General features: G+C 37.0%; 1 protein-coding gene across 1 annotated transcript in view; it reads right to left on the bottom strand.

Annotated features, from left to right (window-relative positions):
* The window catches only part of Hacd4 (3-hydroxyacyl-CoA dehydratase 4), a 34,384-nt gene extending 13,905 nt beyond the window's left edge, over positions 1–20,479 (bottom strand). Inside the window, exons 1-4 of the mRNA XM_090330055.1 lie at positions 20,402–20,479; positions 18,820–18,923; positions 16,666–16,793; positions 200–312 (exon numbers count right to left, since the gene is read on the bottom strand). Of these exons, the coding sequence (XP_090186181.1) occupies positions 200–312; positions 16,666–16,793; positions 18,820–18,923; positions 20,402–20,439 (383 nt within the window). The 5' untranslated portion in view covers positions 20,440–20,479. The remainder of the gene's footprint in view (positions 1–199; positions 313–16,665; positions 16,794–18,819; positions 18,924–20,401) is intronic.
* Positions 20,480–21,454: the final 975 nt, after the last annotated feature.

Raw genomic sequence — 21,454 nt, forward strand, 5'->3', positions numbered from 1 at the left:
TGGTAGGTTTTCATTATCTTTGCTATGCTTATTAAGGAAAGCATTAAAATTCATTTCCATATCAAGATAAAATAATTTGAAAAGAGGTTATGTTTTTCAGGTTGTTCATTGAGAGGAACCAAACGTAAGCTTTTATGACTGGTTTCATTGCAAAAAAGCAGTTTGGCCTGGTTTTAAGAGATTATTTTTGCCTTCTTACCTAACCATGTCCAATAGATTCCAAAAGATGAATAAAACGCATACTACATATTTCTCTTGAATTTCCTCTTGACTGGTGATCACTCCAAAAAGAACGATTATTCTCTCAGTGAGCTAACAAAGAAAGAGCAAAATTAAGATAATCTGTTATGCCATGCAGGTAATTTTCTAAGTAAAATAAGCAAAAATACATCCTTTTAACCTAGTCTTTAGCTGGAAATATGTATATGAAATTGTTAACAGTGATTATCCTTCAAGGAGCTTTATTATGAGTGAATTTAATTTCTTTTTTTTGGACTTTCCAAATTATATAACAAACAAAATGGTAACGTATTTTATCTAAATCAGGGTATTTCTGTTCATGTTCGCAAGCTTGTAGTTGAGTGTTGACTAGGCATTAGATTCTGTAAATAAAATCATGGCTGTTGCTGGAGAAAGGATATCAGTGATGTGTAAATGTGGAGAAATAATAATAAACAGTACAGTATATACTGGGAATGGGAACATAGGCAAAGGAAGGAATGTGTGATGCTTGATGAAAGAATGCAGAAGTATTTATGAAGATAGGCAACATTTCACTTGAAACTTGGGAAATGGAATAAGAGTTGGTCAAGTAGCCTGGATATCACAAAGAACAGCCCTTTTGCCTAAGCCTGAGCACAGGCAGATGTCTGAAATTGTAGACCCCTGAGGAGGAATAAGAGCTACTGAGAGGTTGGAGTGGAGGATGCAGAGAAGGCTGGAGACTAAAGTGGAACATGTATTTGGGCTGGAATGTAAAGGATTTTGAGTGGCAGGCCAGGAAATTTCAATTTTATCCTATAGCTTCCCTTATCCCCAAGGGAGTAATATGACCTTCATCCTCACAAGCTAGTGGAAAATTAACACATTCTTAGAATATATAGAATATGTTCCAAGTCAGTAGCATTTACAAAACAGAGAGTTCACACATTTTTGGCTGAGCAGCAATTATTAGCATAATAAGAAACAGTCTCTTCCTCTACCTAAATATAAAATGTATTCTTATGTTTATATAGAAAAGATAGTCTACATTTTGCACATTTAGTAGGATAGTTTACTTTGTTCTCAATGGCAAAAATATACGTGAAATTGAAGGTCCACACTAGTGGTAAAGAAAAATATAAAGGACTTGCTATGTTGTTTCCAACAGTGTCTTCATTTTTAAAGCTGATTAAGGAGAAATGCTGGGATAATCTATGACAAAATCATGGCTGTGTGTGCTGAAAAATCCATGATTTGCCAATAGTGGACCACATGATTGGAAATAGATATCTATATCAGGCATGCTTGTGACTACAGAGGTGAGTCAAAAGGGCCCTTGCTTGGCTAAGGAGAATTGAGATATGATTCAAACCTTAGTCAATCTACAGATGCTATCTACGGAGCTGTTTCTCTTTGGTCAGTTCTTGATTGAATTTAATGATGTTTACTTAAGTTCTACCAAACAAGCCACAGCTCCATTTCAAACTTTTTGGTCTTGAATTAGAGACAAGAATCTCATGGCCTTTCCTGCCCAGGCTAGCTGTGAACCACCATCCTCAGATCTCAGCCTTCTGAGTGACTAGGATTACAACAAGCATAAGCCACTGGTGCCTGTTTGAGACAGCTATTAATAAAATGATTTGTAGGGTTCTCTCCAGACAAACAAGGAATTTGGAAACCAGAGAATTCAAATGGTGGGTCCAAACTATTGATAGACATGCATCATAATTCCTTTGTTTCTAGAAAACAGAGATATATTTAAAGGCTACGTTTTTAAATGATGAAGTCCAAGGGGGGAAATATAATTGAGCATGATGAAACTCACTCTGATAAAAGTCCTCACTGAAGATCTGTGGCACTTGATGATGGACAATTGATGATCATCAATTGCCAAGTCCCCCAAACGCTAAAACACAGCACATGCTTTTTCACACAGTTATCTTAAGACTCCTACATATCGAATATCAATCTCATTGGTTGGCCATATAAAGGTTATTTAACTCAGATTTGGCCATTCAATGGCAATTCAATGAGGAAACAGGTGAAGATAGATAAAAGTTGCTATCTATTGCTTTGCTCTCTGCTGATAACCAAACATATACCACTTCATTTCTTCTTCATAATTACCCTAAAGAGAAGGTTCTGTTACTATTTATGTGCCTTTCACAAAAGCATTCATTTTAATAAGTGAAAGTGACCTACTTCCAGGAATCAAAATTTAAAACAATGATTCTAAATTCCTCATTCTGAAAGACTTTTTCACCTTTGTTACTTTGTGAACTAACATCAAAGTGACCGTGTATTTTTCTCTTTAAAAATTAAGAACTTAAAACAAGGGCCTCCTTAATATTCTAAATCAACACAAAATAAATTTTTAATGAAAGATTTGTAAATTTTATTTTAGCACAATAATTTTGTCTATTAGAGCTTTTGGAAAAGCTATTTGTCATTTTAACAAATTTTATAAGAATATAACTATTACTAGTAAGTGAAGGTTTTAGAATATTTAGTGCAACTCAAACAAGAGAATGAAAAGTATACTAACAATCCTCTAACTTAGATCAAATAATAAGGTGGTAATATAAGTCATTATAAAATAAAAATACTTTGCTACTCAATTTAAGAATTCTAAACTCAAGGTTAAGCAGTGATAGAGAGTAAGTTCTTTATAAATAAATACTTCATTTATATGGCATTGAAGAGGTAATATGCTGCTGTAACTATAGAAACAATTTCTTTTTTTTCTTTTTTTCTTTTTTTTTTTTGCCGGTCTCGGGCTTGAGCTCAGGGACTGAGCACTGTCCTTGGACTTTCTCAAGGCTAGAGCTCTACCACTGGAGCCTCAGCACCACTTCTGGCTACCTTGTACCACTTGTGGTACCAAGGAATCGAACCTGGGTTGTTGTGCATGCTAGGCAAGCACTCTACCACTAGGCCAAACTCCCGGCCTATAGAAACAATTTCTAAAAACCATAAAATATGTTTTAGTTTCGAAGAGTATTGTTTACTAAAGTGACAACTAAATTGTTTCAATCCTGTCAATATTTTTACCTCAGAAACATCTTAGTTTTGTTTGCTAGACAAAGCATTTGTGTAATTATACACACTTGTTTATTAATCATCCAGAAGATGTTTATGAAATATAGTGATCTGGTCTCAGAGTCTATTACTGTGAACAATACCATGTTCCTGCCTTCCTGGTATTTTTATTCTGTTTGAGTGAAATAGACAGCAAACCAATACAGCAATCAATAGTCTACATTCTACATTCTTACTATCACATATGCAACCTGTACGAGTAAATCAGCTACTTGGTTAAGTAATTACAACAGAGATAATAATCTATTATTACACAGTAGTTATAAATAGATAAGATTCTGAATACCAAATAAAACTTAAAAAGGACTAGAAATGTGCCCAACATGTAGAAAGTTATAAGTAAATGTAAGAAATGATTAAAGTATATAAATGTAATTTTATATAGTGATTAGTATGTTTATGGGAGTTTTTGCATATAGGTAATAAAAGACCTCCCAGTGAATTTAAAAAGGCAGTGTTAGAATTGTTAAATTATACTATGAATATAGTTTTGTACTTATCATGCTAAAAGAAACTCCAGATCAAGTGCAAAAAGCAGTGGGGGGAGGCTAAAAATTTTACCTAGAGTGAATTGTATGCCCAATTCACTGTCAAAAACCTTCAAAATAGAATCATAGACTAATCATATATTGTATATACTAATTATTTTTCTCCCAATGATTCAAATCTATTTTGAACACATCTTTCAGGGAAAAAAAAAACCATGTGATTCTATGGAAAATCAGGAGATTAGTTAGTCTTAAGAATGAAAATAAGCATTTGCTTCCCAATGTAACACCCTGAGTTCAACCAAAAGGATCTCCACAAATAAAATAAGACAATGTAAATTTGAGTGAAGTCTGGCTTTTTAAAGACTGGTATGCAACATACTCCTTTGGGAAGTCCTTCATATTTGTTCATGTAAGAGTTGTTACTGTGTTGTTTTTGCAGTGATTTTTTTTTAATCTTTTTCTTTTTTTTGCCAGTCCTGGGCTTGGGCTCAGGGCCTGAGCACTGTCCTTGGGTTTTCTCAAGGCTACAATTCTACCACTTGAGACAAGCACCACTTCTGGATTTTTTTCTATGTATGTGGTACCAGGGAATCGAACCTGGGTCCTCATGCATGTTAGGCAAGCACTCTACCACTAGGCCAAACTCTGGCTCCTGAAGTGATTTTTTAGTTGCCAGGTATCTGCTTTCCCTCATCCAAACAGGAGGTGATACTAATGTTGGTAAAAAGAAAAATGGCTCAGGAAATTTGATCTTGGGTCCAGGAGTGTGACCTGGTGGTAGACTGCTCAGCTAGCATGCAAGAAGCCCTGGTTTCTATTCCTTGGTACCACATATGCAGAAAAAAACCAGAAATGACACTGTGGATCCAGTGGAAGAGTGCTAACCTTGAGTGTCCAAGGCTAGTGCCCAGGCCCTGAGTTCAAGCCTCAAGACTGGCAAAAAAAAAAAAGAAATTTGTTTTGTAATTTGGAAATAAAAATGGAACTTTGTGAGCATAATAATTTGGAGGTAATAATTTTTTATTTTGATTTATAGATTTAAACATGTTTATAGGTATAGACATTAATGCATGTGCAACCACATACAGAGGAAGGAGGTAGAACTAAGCCATTTTAATTCAGTTATAAATGGGATCTTTGCATTTGGAGCACTTCTCAAAAGATGGCACCAATTATACTCCAGATAGAGTATTCTAAGAGCTTCCTACACAGCGTTTCAGTCTCATATGGAACAAGGTTAGTTTTGGCTAATTTCCCCTCTCCTCAAACAGAAATATCCTAACCATCTTACATAAAAAATCTCTTCTATAGGCTTTTGAACAAGTGAAATCTGAACAAAGCTATTCAAAAATCCATATTTCAGAATTGTTAGTATTTCCATTTTCTAGGAATTTACTTTTTTAACAATATACCAGATAACAAAGTCAGATGCAGTAACAATATGAAATTAGCCAAAGGGCAAAAAAAGAGAAGAGAAATAATACATTAAGAACAACAAGCACACAAGATAAATCTCTTGTTTCCATATCCCAGAGATCCTTTCATTTAGTCTCATCCTATATGACCTAATGTATCTAGGTTTTGAGCTATTGTGATCCTCTGCTGGGAGAGCACTAGATGTGTACTAATTGTTACAAATGAGTGAAACCATTGATCCTATGTTCCTTTGGGTCTGCTTACTTCACTTAATATGACTTTTTTAGGAATTAACTTTTTATAAAAAGCAAATCTATTAAAGTAAACTTGTTTCCCTATTTAACATATTTTATTATGGAATAAAAAGTCATTTGGAGAAGAGGATTAAAGAGATATTTGATTTTCATTTGTTATTTTAAATACATATATTTAAATGGATTTTTTACTTCACCAATTAAAAACTTTAAAATACCCAGACAATATTTTTCTTTTTTTGCTGGTTGTGGGGCTTGAACTCAGGGCCTGAGCACTGTCCTTGGACTTTTCTCAAGACTAGAGCTCTACCCTTGAGCCACAGCACCACTTCCAGCTTTCTATGTATGTGGTACTGAAGAATCGAACGCGGGCCTTCGTGTATGCTAGGCAAGCACTCTACCACTCGGCCAAACTCCAGGCCTATAATGTAAAATTTTAAGATTCCTCTTTGTTGTCCTTAATGTACTATGTTATCGCTCATCTCTTTTGCTGTCCCTTGGCTATCTCATATTGTTACAGTATTTCACCTTGTTACCTGATATATTGGATATATGTGTATTTGGTTATTTGAAGTCAGATAGGGAAGGGGGAAAACAAGATGAGGGGTGGGGGTGAGGGGAGGGAAATGGGCACCAAGACATGAGAAAGGGTATCAATGTATGTGAAGTAATGTACCCTCTATCTGGTGAATATAATGTAACCCTTCTATTAATTACAATAAAAATATATAAAAAAAGAAAAAATATCCAGACATTATTATATTTACTTACATAATTTAATTAGCATGTAGTTATCTCCAGGGATGGAAATCTACAATTAACTGGTAGAATTTTGTCTATTCCAATGCATAAAAAAACAATTACATACTTAATGTTAAATGAGTACTGTTCTATGTTTTTTTTTCCTTTTTTTTAAGGAGTTGCATGTAATTTAAATAATTCATGGTATTTTGCTTGGTTTTAATGTTGTGAGTTTAAAGCATTTAATAATGCACAGAACAATGCACAAATACCTATCTCTACAATGCTAGTGTTTGCTATATGTGATACTCATTGCATGTAACTAGCTAATCTATTCCTATTGAAAGTGGGATTCATTTATCTTGTTTTTGTAGACTGGTCTCAAAAATTAGAATTCTGTTGCAGCTTAGCCAACTCCTCTAGGTAATATCAAAATAACATCCCAATTGTGTGGACATGATTTTGGACTCCTAAAAGCAGCTGGACACTATCCATGTTTCAAGATGCTGCTTGCAGTCAGCTGTGATTATGGTGCAAGTAACTCAGCTGTTCTAGCTATATTTCTTCATTTCAAAATGGGGAAACTGCAAATCCAAAAAGGATTACACAACCTGAGAGTTTTGTTTCATTATTTTAAAGTAGAGGCCTCAGGGTTACCTCAAAGTGAAGGAATTCTGATTGTCTGCAGAATTCAAAGGAATGGGACAGAAAACGAAACTTTCAGCATGGTATATGTTGAAAGCTTTTGCAATACCATTTCCATTTGGAGAACCATGGAAATGATCATAAATGAATAAAAGCAATACCAGAAAGATAAAAATCTGAAGTAAAAGAGATTAATTAGGAAGTGAAACAACTATATCAAAAACTAATAACAATCAGCCCTAGGTTAGAGTGAAAATTGTCTTACCTAATGTCATGTCTATGAATGACTGAAGATTTAAAAATTATCTGTGTTCCACTAACTATAGTAGTCTTTAAATAAAAATTGCCAATATATTTTACATTATTTTGGTTATTTGACTTCAAGGGCATTTCCATAAACCATTAGAAATTTAAGTAGCAGTGATTAAAATAACATACAAATATTCTCTAATCCTGAATCTCTAAAAAGTGAGATGTGTGTTACATAATGATTTCTATTACTAAGCAAACCTAGATAATTTTGTAAGACACAAAATATGTCTATACATTCCAAGGACATTCCAAGTACTCATTAGTTTTCTTCTAAACATAAACTATTCTTACTGGGTACATTTAACAATATCAATGTTTAAACTAACAATAACTAAACTATGCAAAGACTAAGACTACTTTTAATTTTGATATATCTCATCATAAAAGTAGTATTAACCAATTTACACTTCCCTCAAAAAAGTCCTTAAAATTTATCAGAAGAAAATCCTAAGGATGATTTTTATCTTACTCCAAGTAAAATAATTACATTTTATACAATACAACTTTCATTTAACCTGGATTATTAATTCTGTTCTCCAAGATTAGCATTAAGGGATGCTGATATTGTATATCTTTTGGTTGTTTCAAAGTATAGTTTTCTTCTTAAGCCAGAAATACTAATAAATCTCATTCTCAAATTAAATGCTACTTTTGTAAAAGACCAATAACTCTTTTTATTTTTTTATTTTTTGCCAGTCCTTGGGCTTGAACTCAAGGCCTGAGCGCTGTCCTTGCACTGTCTCAAGACTAGAGCTCTACCACTTGAGCCACAGCACCATTTCCAGTTTTTTCTATGTATGTGGTACTGAGGAATTGAACCTGGGTATTCGTGCATGGTAGGCAAGCACTCTGCCACTAGGCCAAAGTCCTGACCAATTTCTTTTTGAAAAAGGAAAATTTCACCTGGGCTTTAACTAAGTAATTGTTGCACAATATTATTATACTACACTCTATTGCTGCGATTTTTATTTTATACTTCATATTTCAACACTTAACAATATCTTCACCTTAATAAATACTCTTTACTTGTATTTAATAAGGATAATTAAAAATAGCACGTAACTAGAACCTGTCTGCTGGCTGTGGGGGCTCACTGCATAGCTTAAGCACGGGATCCAGGAAGAACATTACATTCTCCATCCTTATCCCTTCCCCAGGGTGACAAATTGCTTGACAGGGACAGAAGAAAAATTTGAGACATTATAGCAGAGCACTTGAGTTCCTCAGTTTTCTGTCACCAGTGCAGAACTCAATACACTGTTTGTTTAGCTCCCTGGCAAACATAGGAGGTACTCTGAAGACTTTTGCTGTCCCTGAGGCCCAAAAGAGGCCTGTACAATTTGCCTGGACTACACACTAAAAAGTTGTATGTGGCCATCAGTGACTTCCAGTATGCAATGACGGGAAGCTTCTGAGATGAAAATGGAGTGAACACTTGACCCTTCACAGCCCCATCCTCAACCTATATATAACACCAGCTAATATATACTGACTAATATACAAAGAAATGCAAGCGACTCCATGTGGTTTCCTGCTATCTGAGTGGTGCTTGAATCAGGTCTGGTTTCCTGAGCACATGAGAAAGAAGTATGCCATCAAGTTATCACCCCGACCAATATGAGACTGCAAGCCTCTGCTAAAGAATCCTGTCAATACTCTTAACTTCCTGACTACAGAGGTTTAAATGTCCAATTAGAGACTTTGCCTTAGATGCAGAAATGCAAGAAATTTTTCACAGTAACACTAAATGAATGAAATGGGAAGTAAAAAATGTGGGAGAAATAAAGTCAACATCTTCATGGTAAAACTGAGAGAGTAAAATGGGAAAAAGCCCAAAGAAATCAAAATATGATTATAATAATCCATTAAATTAAGAGAACGTTTACCAAAATCTAAATCAATTCAAAAAAGATACAAATAAACATCAGAAGAAATGCAAAGGGAATAACAAAGAAATAGCTGAGGGAAATATGGAAGACTACAGGATATGAATGGTGAATTCAACAGAGAAAGAGAAATCTTGAGTTAACGTGACAGTGGAAAGTGTTTCTAGTAGAATGGAACAAACTAAAGATAAAATTTCAGGGACTGAACACAAAGTAGATGTCCTAAACTATCAGATACAGAAATGGAATATGCAAGACAACTGAGATGCTATTAAACACCAAACATGTGATTCATAGGCATAGAAAAAGAAGATGAGGTGCAAAGTAAAGACATTGAAAATATATTCAAAAAATAATAGGAGACACTTTTCTAACTCATGAGAAAGCCATTGACATATGGGAACCTTTTAGGACATATGTTTTAAATGTTAAAACATTTTTAAAAACAAATAAAGAAGAGTGAAAGTTGCAAGAGAGAAGCAACATGAAAGAACAGCAGATGATGTCTCAATAAAAGCAAAAGTCATGATTTCAAGTCTTGAAAAAAGGAACCACCAACTTAGATTACTGATTAATTCAAAATTATAAAAGAAAAACCTTCTGTGACAAGCAAAATAAGTAATTCCTGAGCATGAATCAAAGTATTGCAAAAGATACATGAAAGAGTCCTACATAGAAAAGAGGAAGATAAATACAACCAGGAAGGTATGGCAAGTTATAAATCTCTCCAGATCAATTGAAAGAAAATTATAGTAGAAAAGAATCAAATACTGCAAAAAAAGAAAATGGCTGGTATTACTACATACCCTTCAATACTGTTAAGTGTTAATGGTCTCAGTTCTAGTAAAATTGCGAACATGGAGGTTGGATTAAAAAGCAAGACCCAACCTTTCTCTTCTTTTTTTGCCTGTAACAAACTTACCAAACTGACAAGACAAAAACAGGATTGAAGTAAAAGGATGGAAAAATGTTTTTCTAAGGAAATAGAGTCCCTAAAGAAAGCAGGTGTAGCTACATTCATAATTGACATGGAGATTTCAAAAAAAATTATATCAGAAGAAACAAAGAAGATTGAGGAAAAAATCCATTAATTAAGAGGAGATAATAAATAGTATTTATGAATCAAATATTAGTGCACCCAATTTCATAAAACAAACACGTTGGACATACAAGTACAAGTGAATCCCCTACCAATAATGTTATGACTTTAAGATCTCAATTTCTCAGTCAAAAATTCAACATGGAAACTTCACAACTACCCTTCCTACAAAGAAAATGGATCTAATAAACTTCTACAGAATATTCTGTAGAATATGAATTCTTTTCTATAGCAAAACAGATATTATTAGACATAAAGCAAGCTTTAACAAATAGAATAGTCTATATCTTATTAGACCACAAATAAAACTAGTAATCAACAGAAAAAATAATAGAGAACATTCAAAAACATGAATACAGGATACTTGGTAAGTAGGTTTTCAAAATAGAGAAGACATTTCTAGAATCAAATGAAAATGAAAACAATGTACCAGAAACTTTGAAATTTAGCAAAAGCAGGAATATAAACATGGTTATACCTATGAGCACCTACATTAATAAATTACAGATATCCAAGTAAATAAGCCAATGATGTACCTCAAGTTCTTATTAGAACAGGCCAAGGCATAACTTCATATGCAAAAGGTAATAATAAAGTTCAGAGAATAAATCAAAGGAATAGATACTTTGTAAAGAAAAATAAAGAATTTAAATTGTCTCTTGAAAAAAATAAACAAGATTGACAAACATTTAGTCACACTAAGCAAATGAACAAGGGAAAAGACCCAAGTTATTTAGAAGTAGAAAGAAGGATAATAGAACAAATACCATTGAAATTCTACAGATCATTTTCCACTACTGTGAAAACTTGCATTCAAAAACCTCTGAAAAAATGTAGATGAAATGAACAAATTTCTCAACATATGACTGGAGGATATGAACTACTTAAAATTATTTTTTTAAAAATGAGACTGAAACAGTAACATTGAGTTTCCCTAAAAAGAGAAGTCAAGTACTTCATAGATTTTTCTGTCAAAGTCTACCAGACCTCTTAAAGAAGAAATAAGATCAATACTCTAAAACTATTCCACATCAATAGAAAAGGAAAGAATTCTGCCAAATTTAATCTATATAACAAATGAGGACACAACAATGAGAGAAAATTAGAGACCAGTTTTCTTGATGAACATCATTGGAAAAAATTCTTAAACTGAATCCAACAACATATAAACAAGTTCATGCTCCATGATTAGATTGGTTTCATTCTAGGGATAACATAATGGTTCCATATTCACAAACATAAACAGGAAAAAAGAACAAAAATCAAATGATCATCTCGGTAGATGCAAAGTAAAAAACCTTGGCCAAGGCAAGAATCAAGCATACTGTGGATCCAAATAGGAAAAGAGGAAGTGAAACTTTCCCTCTTTGCAGATGACATGATCCTGTATTTAAAGAACCCTACAGACTCCACTCCCAAGCTGCTTGAGCTAATTTAAAACTTTGACAAGGTAGCAGGGCATAAAATTAACCCTCAAAAATCAGCTGCCTTTCTATATGCCAACAATGAGAGGAACGAGGCAACAATCAGGAAAGCAACTCCTTTTGCAACAGCCTCAAAGAAAATAAAGTACCTAGGAATTAACTTAATTAAGAATGTAAAGGACTTTTTTGATGAAAACTTTAAAATCCTGAAAAAGGAAATTAAAGCAGAACTGAGGAAATGGAAAAACCTCCCATGCTCCTGGATTGGAAGAATTAACATTGTGAAAATGGCAATCTTGCCAAGGGCTATCTACAAATTCATTGCAATACTCATCAATATCCCAATGTCATTCTTTAAAGAAATAGAAGAGGCAATCCTAAATTTCATATGGAATAATAAAAGATCCCTTATAGCAAAAAGTAAATTCTTAGCAGAAAGAACAGCACAGGAGGAATTTCGATACCAAACTTTAGAGCCTATTACAGAGCTATAGTGACCAAAACAGCTTGGTACTGGCACAAGAACAGGCCTGAAGACCAGTGGAAAGGAACTGAGGACCCAGATATTAACCCACAGACCTATGGCCACCTAATCTTTGATAAGGGAGATAAAAAAATAGAATGGAAGAAAGATAGCCTCTTCAACAAGTGGTGCTGGAAGAACTGGTTAAGCACCTGCTTAAAAGTAAAGTTGGATCCTTCTATGTCACCCTGCACCAGGATTAAGTCTAAATGGAGCAAAGGCCTCGGGGTAAAAGCAGAAACACTGAAAACTTTACAAGAAGGAATAGGAGATACACTAGGTCTTCTTGGCACAGGTCGAAACTTCCTTAATAAAGACCCAGAGACACAACAAATTAAAGAAAGTTTGGACAAATGGGACTGCAGTAAACTGCAGAGCTTCTGTATGGCAAAGGACATAGCTAGCAAGTTAAACAGAAAGCCCACCAAGTGAGAGATCTTCACTAACCATACAACAGACAAAGGGCTCATATCTAAAATATATCTACAGCAAAAAAAGTTGAATCACTCCAAAACTAATCTCCAAAGAAACAACTATTCCATTAAAAGATGGGCCAAAGACATAAAGAGGGTCTTCTCTGAAGAAGAAATAAGAATGGCCTATAGACACATGAGGAAATGATTGACATCTCTGGCCATAAAGGAAATGCAAATTTACTTTGAGATTCCACTTCACTCCAGTTAGAATGTCCAGGATCAAGAAATCTAATAACAACTGATGCTGGCAGGGATGTGGTCAGGAGGGATCACTACTACATTGTTAGTGGTAGTGTAAACTCGTTCACCCACTATGGAAAGCAGTATGGCAGTTTCTCAAAAGACTAAACATAGATCTCCCCTATGACCCAGAAATTCCACTATTTGGCATTTACTCAATCGTCCAGAAACAAGGGCATACTAAATCCACTAGCACAACGATGTTCATTGAAGCACTATTTACCATAGCAAAGATATGGAACCAACCCAGATGTCCCTCAGTTGATGAGTGGATCAACAAGATGTGGTATTTATACACAATGGAATTCTATGCTGCTGTCAGGAAGAATGACATCGCCCCATTTGTAAGGAAATGGAAAGACTTAGAAAAAATCCTATTAAGTGAAGTAAGCCAGACTCAAAGGAACTTAGGCTCAATGGTTTCCCTCATTTGTCATAATCAGTAGAAACCTTAGGCTCTCCTAGCAGAGATTTACAATAGAGCAAAAGCTAGACACATAAAAAGCAATATAATGAGTGATTGTTGTCCTTAATGTACTATGTTATCTCTCATCTCTTTTCCTGTCCCTTGTTTATCTCATATTGTTATAGTATATTACCTTGTTATCTGATATATTATATATATGCTTTTTTTGGTTATTTGAAATAGTATAGGGAAGGGGGGAAAACAAGATGAGGGGTGGGAGTATGGAGATGGAAATGGCGACCAAGACATGGGAAAGGGTATTAATGTTTGGGAAGTAATACATCTTCTGGCTGGTGAATATAATGTAACCCTTCTATTAATTACTATAAAAATATATGGAAAACAACCTTGGAGAGAGCATACATACCTTTACAATAAAAATCCTGAAAAAATGGAAATGACAGAAACATAATTCAGTATAACAGAGGTCATGCATAAAAACTGATCATTATATTTAATATATGTATACATTGGAATATTCATCTATAATGTCATTTGTAGAAAAATGGAAGGAATTGGAAGTCATTCTATTAAATACAATGAGCAAAGCTCAGAAAGGAAAAGAAAATATCATGTTTTCATTCATCTGCAGAATCTACATACACACATACATGTTTTTATGTATAGATACATATAACATGATTATAAAATTGTCAAGTGGTAAGGTGCTTGCCTAACATAAAAGAAGCCCTGGGTTCAATTCCTTAGTGCCATACACAGCACCAGAAGTGGTGCTGTAGCTCAAGTGGTAGTGCTCTAGCCTTGAGAAAGCCCAAGGATAGTGTTCAGACCCAGAGTTAAAGCCCCAGGACCCAAGACTGGCAAAAAATTAATGAATTTATTAACTAAAAATGATCTAGAGGAATAACCAGAGGATGAAAAAAAGAGCAAGAAAGGAGAAAATGGCAGGATGAATATAGTAAAATACATGATATATATGTTGAAAGCAAAAGAGTGAAACCTTTGAAATACTATTTAAAAGATGGGGGGGAAATTGTAGTTTAAAAAGTAGATAAAATAATGGCATCCGCAGGGAAGTGGATGAATCTAGAGCAAATCATGTTGAGTGAGACAAGTCAAGACCTAAGGAACAAAAGGCGCATGGTATCCTTATTATGTGGCTATTAAATCCAAAGAGTACAAGAGCGAGGACTCAATATTTGCATACCCAATGCTATGGACATGGTAATGGAAATATAAACATAACTATATAGACATAAAAACCTATGACTCTATAGACATGTTTTATTTCATAAATTAATATGTTTCTATGACATACAAACCCTTAGCCTAATTTTGATTAAGTTCTAAAAACTAAGTGCCAGTGATTGTTTATAGAGATTCCCTTCTTGAACACTTGTTTGTTAAACTTGTCATTTGAAATATGATGTAAAAATCAATGTTAATAAGTTCGTTAACTAAAAAAAGCCAAAAAAATAGCACAGATAGGGTGAATTTGATCAAAGTACATTGTAAGCAAGTTCATAATCACAAAGAAAACATTCTTACAATTCATTTATTATTAGTGGAAATAATATCCCATTTATAATGCTGAGTTCTTACTAGCTTCCTTAGGATTTCTTGTTTTTCACATATTTTTTTTTGTGGGTCCTGAGGCTTGAACTCAGGGTCTGGGCTCTAACTAAGCAGCTAGTGCTCTACCACTTGAGCCACAGCACCACCTATGGATTTCTCTGAGTAGGTAATTCGAGATAAGAGTCTCACAGACTTTCATGTCCAGGCTGACTTTGAACTGTGATCTTCAGATCTCAGCCTCCTCAAGAGCTAGGATTAAATGCGTGATGCCACCAGTACCCAGCTCCTTTCATGCTATTCTAAGCCAATTTTATTAGAAGTTTCTATGCTAATCCCCATTAGACAAAAATGTATGTTGATGCTGATATGCTATGCATGTTGTAAGGTACCCAAAATATACAAATTTTATAATGCAAATTTGTGAAACTTAATTGTTTACTTTTAAATTTATTTTAGGGATAACTTAAGTTTTGTTCATGAGATACTTATTTATAATCCTGGAGATTTTAAGCATGAGTTCAGTTAATACTATAATCCTTTTTTTCCCCTTTCTTAGAAGAATGCCATTTAAAGCTTTTCTTTTCTTGTCTTAAGCAGTTATTTTCTCTATTGAGTCTCTACAATTTTCAATCTTTTTGCAATCTGCCTTTAAAACCAGAACACTGTCTCTAAGCACTGATGGCTGGTGTCCACAATCCTAGCTATTCAGAAGGCTGAAATCTGAAAGCCACACTTTCAAATCAAACTAAGCAGAAAATTCCATGATACTCTAATCTCCTGTTTACCACCAAAAATGCAGAAGTGGTGCTATGAGTCAAGTGGTAGGAGTCTAGCTTTAAGAAAAATAGCTTAGGGACAGTGCCCAGGCCTCAAGTTCAAGTTCCAGGCCTGGAACACACACACACACACACACACACACACACACACACACACACACACACACACACACTGTTATTGAGGAATCTATTGAGGCATGGTAGAGGCAACAAATAACAGCAGTGCTGACTAATAGCTTAGGTACATGTACTATATTCCTGCTGAGTCCAAGAACTCATCCTACCCATATCTTCAGGTACTCCATAGGGTAAATGGTATTTCCATATTGCATTGGATAATGAGGTTCTGAATGATTAGTCACTTTGCTTCAATTTATTCAGAGAATACAGGTAAAATTAGAAATTGAGTCTGGTTGTATGTGACCCCAATTCTATGCTTTGATACTATACTGGATAACCACAATCTCCCCACCTCTTAATTCAGCCAGGGTGTTAGAATGAGCAAGAAATGGCTGAGATGTATTCTCCAGATGAGCATGAAAGCAACTTTGGGGGGTTCATTTATTTTTTATTGTAATTAATAGAAGGGTTACATTATATTCACCAGATAGAAGATACATTACCCCTTCTCATGTTTTTGTCCCCATTTCCCTCCCCACCCCTCCCCCATCTTTCGCGGATTCACTTTTTTAATCATCTATTCTTGGCCAAATATGGTGTGGTGTGTGTCATGTCCTTTTTCTGGCAATAGCCCATTGGTTTATAGGGGTCATATTGTCCCAGAGAGGTCAGTACAAGAGCCAAGAATCAAACTCTAGTTTGAATGGTTTCAATCTTGTACCTTTCTAGAGTCTTGTACTCCCTGATGACATTTTGAAGGTAGCAAGTGGACATGAAATATCCTACAAGTAGCACTGCATCAGACATTTCCAGCTGGCAATTCTAACTGCAATGTCATAGAATCAAGTAATCTTTCCATGGACTGCATTTTACTGCCATGAAATCAATAAAATCTATAAATGTACCAAGTTAAGTATGTATCATTATAGTATGGCATATGAGAATTTCACCAAAACCTACCTGAAGAAACCTTGGGAAAAGATGGTCTGATTCAATGCCAACATATATGTGAAGCAACTCCAAAACAGAAATGGATTGGCAAATCCTCATGACAAGTCCAATAGCATAAAAAGTGTCAACCATTGAATCTGTGTGCAGTGAATTAAAAGAGGATGCACAAAGTGAAAACTAGACCACAGCACAAATCTAGGCAACTACAAAATTATTAAGAATACAGCAGAACCTATGAAAGCATTTCATGCTGTAGTACATTTTAATTGGTTTTCTTCCAAAAAGAACTAAAAAATTACATAGGTTTTGCAGCTAAAATTATTCACTTATTCCCAATATGTAGTATTATAATGTACTTCCCACATTAATCAGATAAAATGTAAATCTTGTGAAGTAGAAAGAGGGTAGAGGTGAGATTGAAGAAGACACTCTGTGATCAACTTTTCCACTGACAAGAAAATGACAGAGGAGAAAAAAGTATGATTTCAGAGAAGTGTTATCATGATATCCAGCATTAAGAGTACCTTTGGTTCTTATGCATACGTGGCTAATGCTCTTTGGATGTGTTAAACACTAAACTTAGGCCTTTGGCAGGACTTTTGGAATTTGTTGAATAAAATGTACAACTGAAAGATACTTAAAGTGGAAGGGGAAAAAAACGCAGTCCTCTAAAGAGGATAAATGTGTTACTTTGATGTGTAAATGAAGTCCTACCATGTTTAGAAACTTCTAGAGATGGTTTTGCTATCTTCCCAGCCTTGCTATCATTCTTATGACCAAAAAAAAAATGGTCAAACACAAGTTTTCTCTCCTTAGCTGCTCTATAAGGTTGATGGAGTTACCATCATGCCCATGTCATTGCTGATTCCTGACAGAGAGACAGTCTGTGCTCTCCATCTCCATCTGCACCTGCAATTGCGGGGCAACATCAAGTACACAGCACTGATGGAGAGTGCATGCCACAAGCTCAGGGGTTTAGATTGCTGCTGAGTTACCTCCTGAGCCACACACTGACTGACAAATATACTGAATCCTACTTAGGTATGCTCAATCTCCCTTTTCCATAAAAGTCTGTTGTTTTGCTTCAATATGTAGCATCTGTCATTTTAGCAGCAGGATAATGATTAAAAAATAAATACATGGCTGACTAAAACAACTTTCCCCCACTGAGATGGAAAGGCAACATCAGACAGTTCTTGACTTGTGATGCATTTCAAACGATCTGTAGTAAGATGTCCACCCTCCCTTGGCTAATTCCTAAATCGTAGAAATAGTGACTTTTATTTCTCCCTGCAATTACAAAGGACTATTCCTCTGTTATCCTCTTGATGCCCATAGTTGAGATACATGCCTTAGGTTATATCTTTGAGGTTACTAAAAATGCAAGAATGTCTCTGTAGATTTGGAGTGAGAAAAAGCAATGTAAAATCATCTCTGATACCTCCAAAGTAGATTAATTTCCTGATGACACAGAAGTTTGAACTGATGAGCATAGCGTGTTTTTTTCTTTTTTTAGATTTGTTTTTAGCTGAAAACAGCAGTTGCTCAAATTGTCGAGTCACCCAACGTAAAGTGTGATAACACTTACTCATGAGGGGATGGAAGGAGAAGAATGTTGTTTTGACAGTCATTTACTGATTCATGCTTTAAAATTCAAAACAGCAGTTTGACTTTTTAGGAAACTAGAGGAAGCTTATGATTGAAGCTATCCATTGCCAGTTTCACGTACATGACTAATCAGCTACAAACTGTATCATGAACACGTGGCTTCATAAGGGCATCAGACAGAATCATTTACTAGAAGGCTCCAGTTACCCTAAAGGTGGGGAATAAAAATCCCTAGAAGAGAGTGATTCATTTCTGATTGCTCTGCACAAAAAAATATAATGCAGGAAATTACAGATGGCTTATGCACAACCAAAAAGAGATATGAAAATGGCACTACCTCATAGACACGTTGTTTTCAGAGCAAGCTGTTGGCCAGGGAAAAGCCCTTCTGCTCCATCGAAAAAGGTGTTGGCTTTGCAATAAACAAGAACCATAGCAGCTAAACAGTGCTGACCATGTTCCAGAAACTTAATAGAAATTTTAAATGAAAATCAGCAAACCTAGGGAAAATCAAGGATTGAAAACTGAAAATCAAAGCTTATTTTGGAGTTTTACCTTTTCCAAATGAAAAGAATCTGACTGTCATATTTGTCAATATCCATGAGTGCCCACAGAACTGGATTAAGTAATAGATGAAGAGATAGGCACTCTTCCTATACCTGAAAATACAAGAAAAAGGCATTAAACACTTCTTTCATGATTATCCTTTGGATATTGTACTGGTCTACATAAGCAAGCAAAAGAATGTGATTCCATATCAGTCTTTTATTTAGTTCTCTCTCAAACACATTAGATTTTGAAGCAACTGATGACACACTGTCTGCTAAAATGAATATGCCGTTTGCATAAAATCGAATATGTTTTCTTTAGTATCCATCTTTATCTTTAAGGAAACTCTAACCAGGTATCAGTCTAAGTTACTTAAGAAGCTGAGATCTGTGAATCGTGCTTCAAAGTCAGTCAGGGCATGAAAGTGTGGGCCACTCTTATCTCCAATTAACCACCAGAAAAGACAGAATAGAGTTGTGGATCAAGTGGTAGAGCATTAGCCTTGACAATAAAAGCTCAGGGACAGTACCCAGACCCTGAGTTCAAGCTCCAATATCAATAAGGGGAGGAGGTAAAGAGGGCAGGGAATCTTGCTGCTCTAACTGAAAAGATAGTTTGGATTATTTTGGAGGGGAAATAGATTGATGTACTTAATATGTGTTCCAGTAGCTCAGTGTAAAAGCTGGGAGAGAAATGATTGGTATTTATGCACGTGAGGTCATGATAGCCACAATCCTAGAGAGTGTATAAGGCTCTCAGTGGACACACCTGGACCCTGCGCTGGGGTTTAGTATCTCTCAGACGCATGCTTGCCAGATCAGTTCCTTTTTTAGACGCACACAGAAAACAGTGGAGTTCCTCAGCCCTCCACCCCCTAAAAAGGGAAGTCAAGCTGAGTTTTAAAAATGTGTTGTGGGCTACTGGGGAGATGACTAAGAGAAGATTGACCGTTGTGGTGCTGGGAGAAATTCAGCAAAGGCTTTGCTTAACCAGCTTCCTGGAGCTTCCAAAGGGTGGAGGTTGGCCCTGTCAGTATGAGGAGACTTTTCTCCCAGTGATACGACAGGGGGGATATGCAAGGTAAATTGGCTGTTTCGGTCACTCAACAGATAACATTAAACTACGGAAGGGTTTAGAGAGTAAATGATCCCTCAGTCTCAGGGCGACCTCCTGGCTGGGGCGGTGACACAGGCATGTCCAGGCCCGCGTGGACAGTGCTGGGGCCTGCAGGAAGGTCTGAGACTCACTCATGCAGGACCTCCAAGTCAAAGAGGCCGGCAGGGAGGGAGGGAAGAAGTCTCCAGCCAGCCGCCTGGACTCCTCACTCACTTCCTCCTCATCTCCAAAACAGTTTGCGGTTGTTGGGGGGGGGAGGGGTGCGCGGAGAAGAACAGAACTTTCTTCCTTAGGGTTATGGATAAAATCAAATAAGCGAATACCTGACAGGAGCTCTGGGGAAGGCACAGCGCAGGGCGGGGCGGTCACCCGCGGGTGCCGCTGTTACATGGGGATTCCCAACTCTTCCCCCGCCCCATGGCCTCCCCCCAGGCTGATCTCCCGCCCCTCCCCTCGGGCCTGAGCGCCCTACCTGGGCTGCAGCCAGGTGGGCAGCCGCACGCGTCCCATGGGCGGCGGGGCGTCCAGCGCGGTCGGGGAAGCCGCGCCTTGGCCGGGTAGGTGGGCGGGGCGGCGCGGGGGGGGGGGGGAGTGCGCGGAAGGGCGGGGCCTCTCCACACCCAACCATGTCCAAAAAAGCACCACAAAAATAAAAGCCCCGGCCAGGTTCGGCCTTTGGGCCAGGGCGCAGAGCGTGCACCGCCAGCCCCGACCAGACAGGGCCGCGGCGGCCCGGGTAAACCAGGCTGGCTTCCAGGACCGGGAGCTTGGGAATGGAGACGCCCGCCCCGCACCCCCCGCACCCCCAGAAATGAACCACCCCGGAGACGTCTCAAATGTGAGCGCAGCCCAGGGGTACGTGCTTCAGCAGAATGGAGATCAGTGAGTCCATCTCTTATCACTCGGACCTGTGAGAGAGCTCCAGAAAAGAAACTGGCGTGTCTGATGTTCGTGCTTCATCACAACAGGGGGCTTGATGCCTCCAGGAATGCCTCTCCAGTCCAGTCCACGTGCGACTGACGCACCTCCGCGTCCTTTCCCTGGAATTCTGAAGTCCGCCCCTACCCCCCCCCCATGTACTCAAAGAAAACACATCCCACTCAAAGAATCACAGCAGCCGGCCCACCGTGGCTACCCCCTAGCTATTCAGGAGGCTTGAGACCTGAGGATACCGGTTCAAAGCTAGCTAGGGCAGGAAAAGCATGTGAGGCTCCACCTCCTTTCCAAATAATCACCAAAAGGCCAGAAGTGGAGCTCTGGGGCCGGCCTTGATCTAATGCCCTACCTCCAGGCTGTCTTCCTCCAGCCCACAGTACAACAGATTAGTCAAAGGCTGCAGCAAGTATTTCTTAAAACCCAACTCTGACCAAACCTGTCTCTCAGATGAAGTTCTCTGCGGACCCTCTGTGCCACCTCATTTTGCTGTCATGTACTGACATCTCCTCCTACCCTCTCCCTCCGTTGAAATTAGAGCTGCTTGCTGTTCCCTGACTCCACCAGGTGTTCTCTGGCCTGTGCCTCTGGG

The sequence above is a fragment of the Megascapheus bottae genome, chromosome 3 (genome assembly GCF_031878675.1).
Source record: "Megascapheus bottae isolate mThoBot1 chromosome 3, mThoBot2.hap1, whole genome shotgun sequence".
Classification (NCBI taxonomy): domain Eukaryota; kingdom Metazoa; phylum Chordata; class Mammalia; order Rodentia; family Geomyidae; genus Megascapheus; species Megascapheus bottae.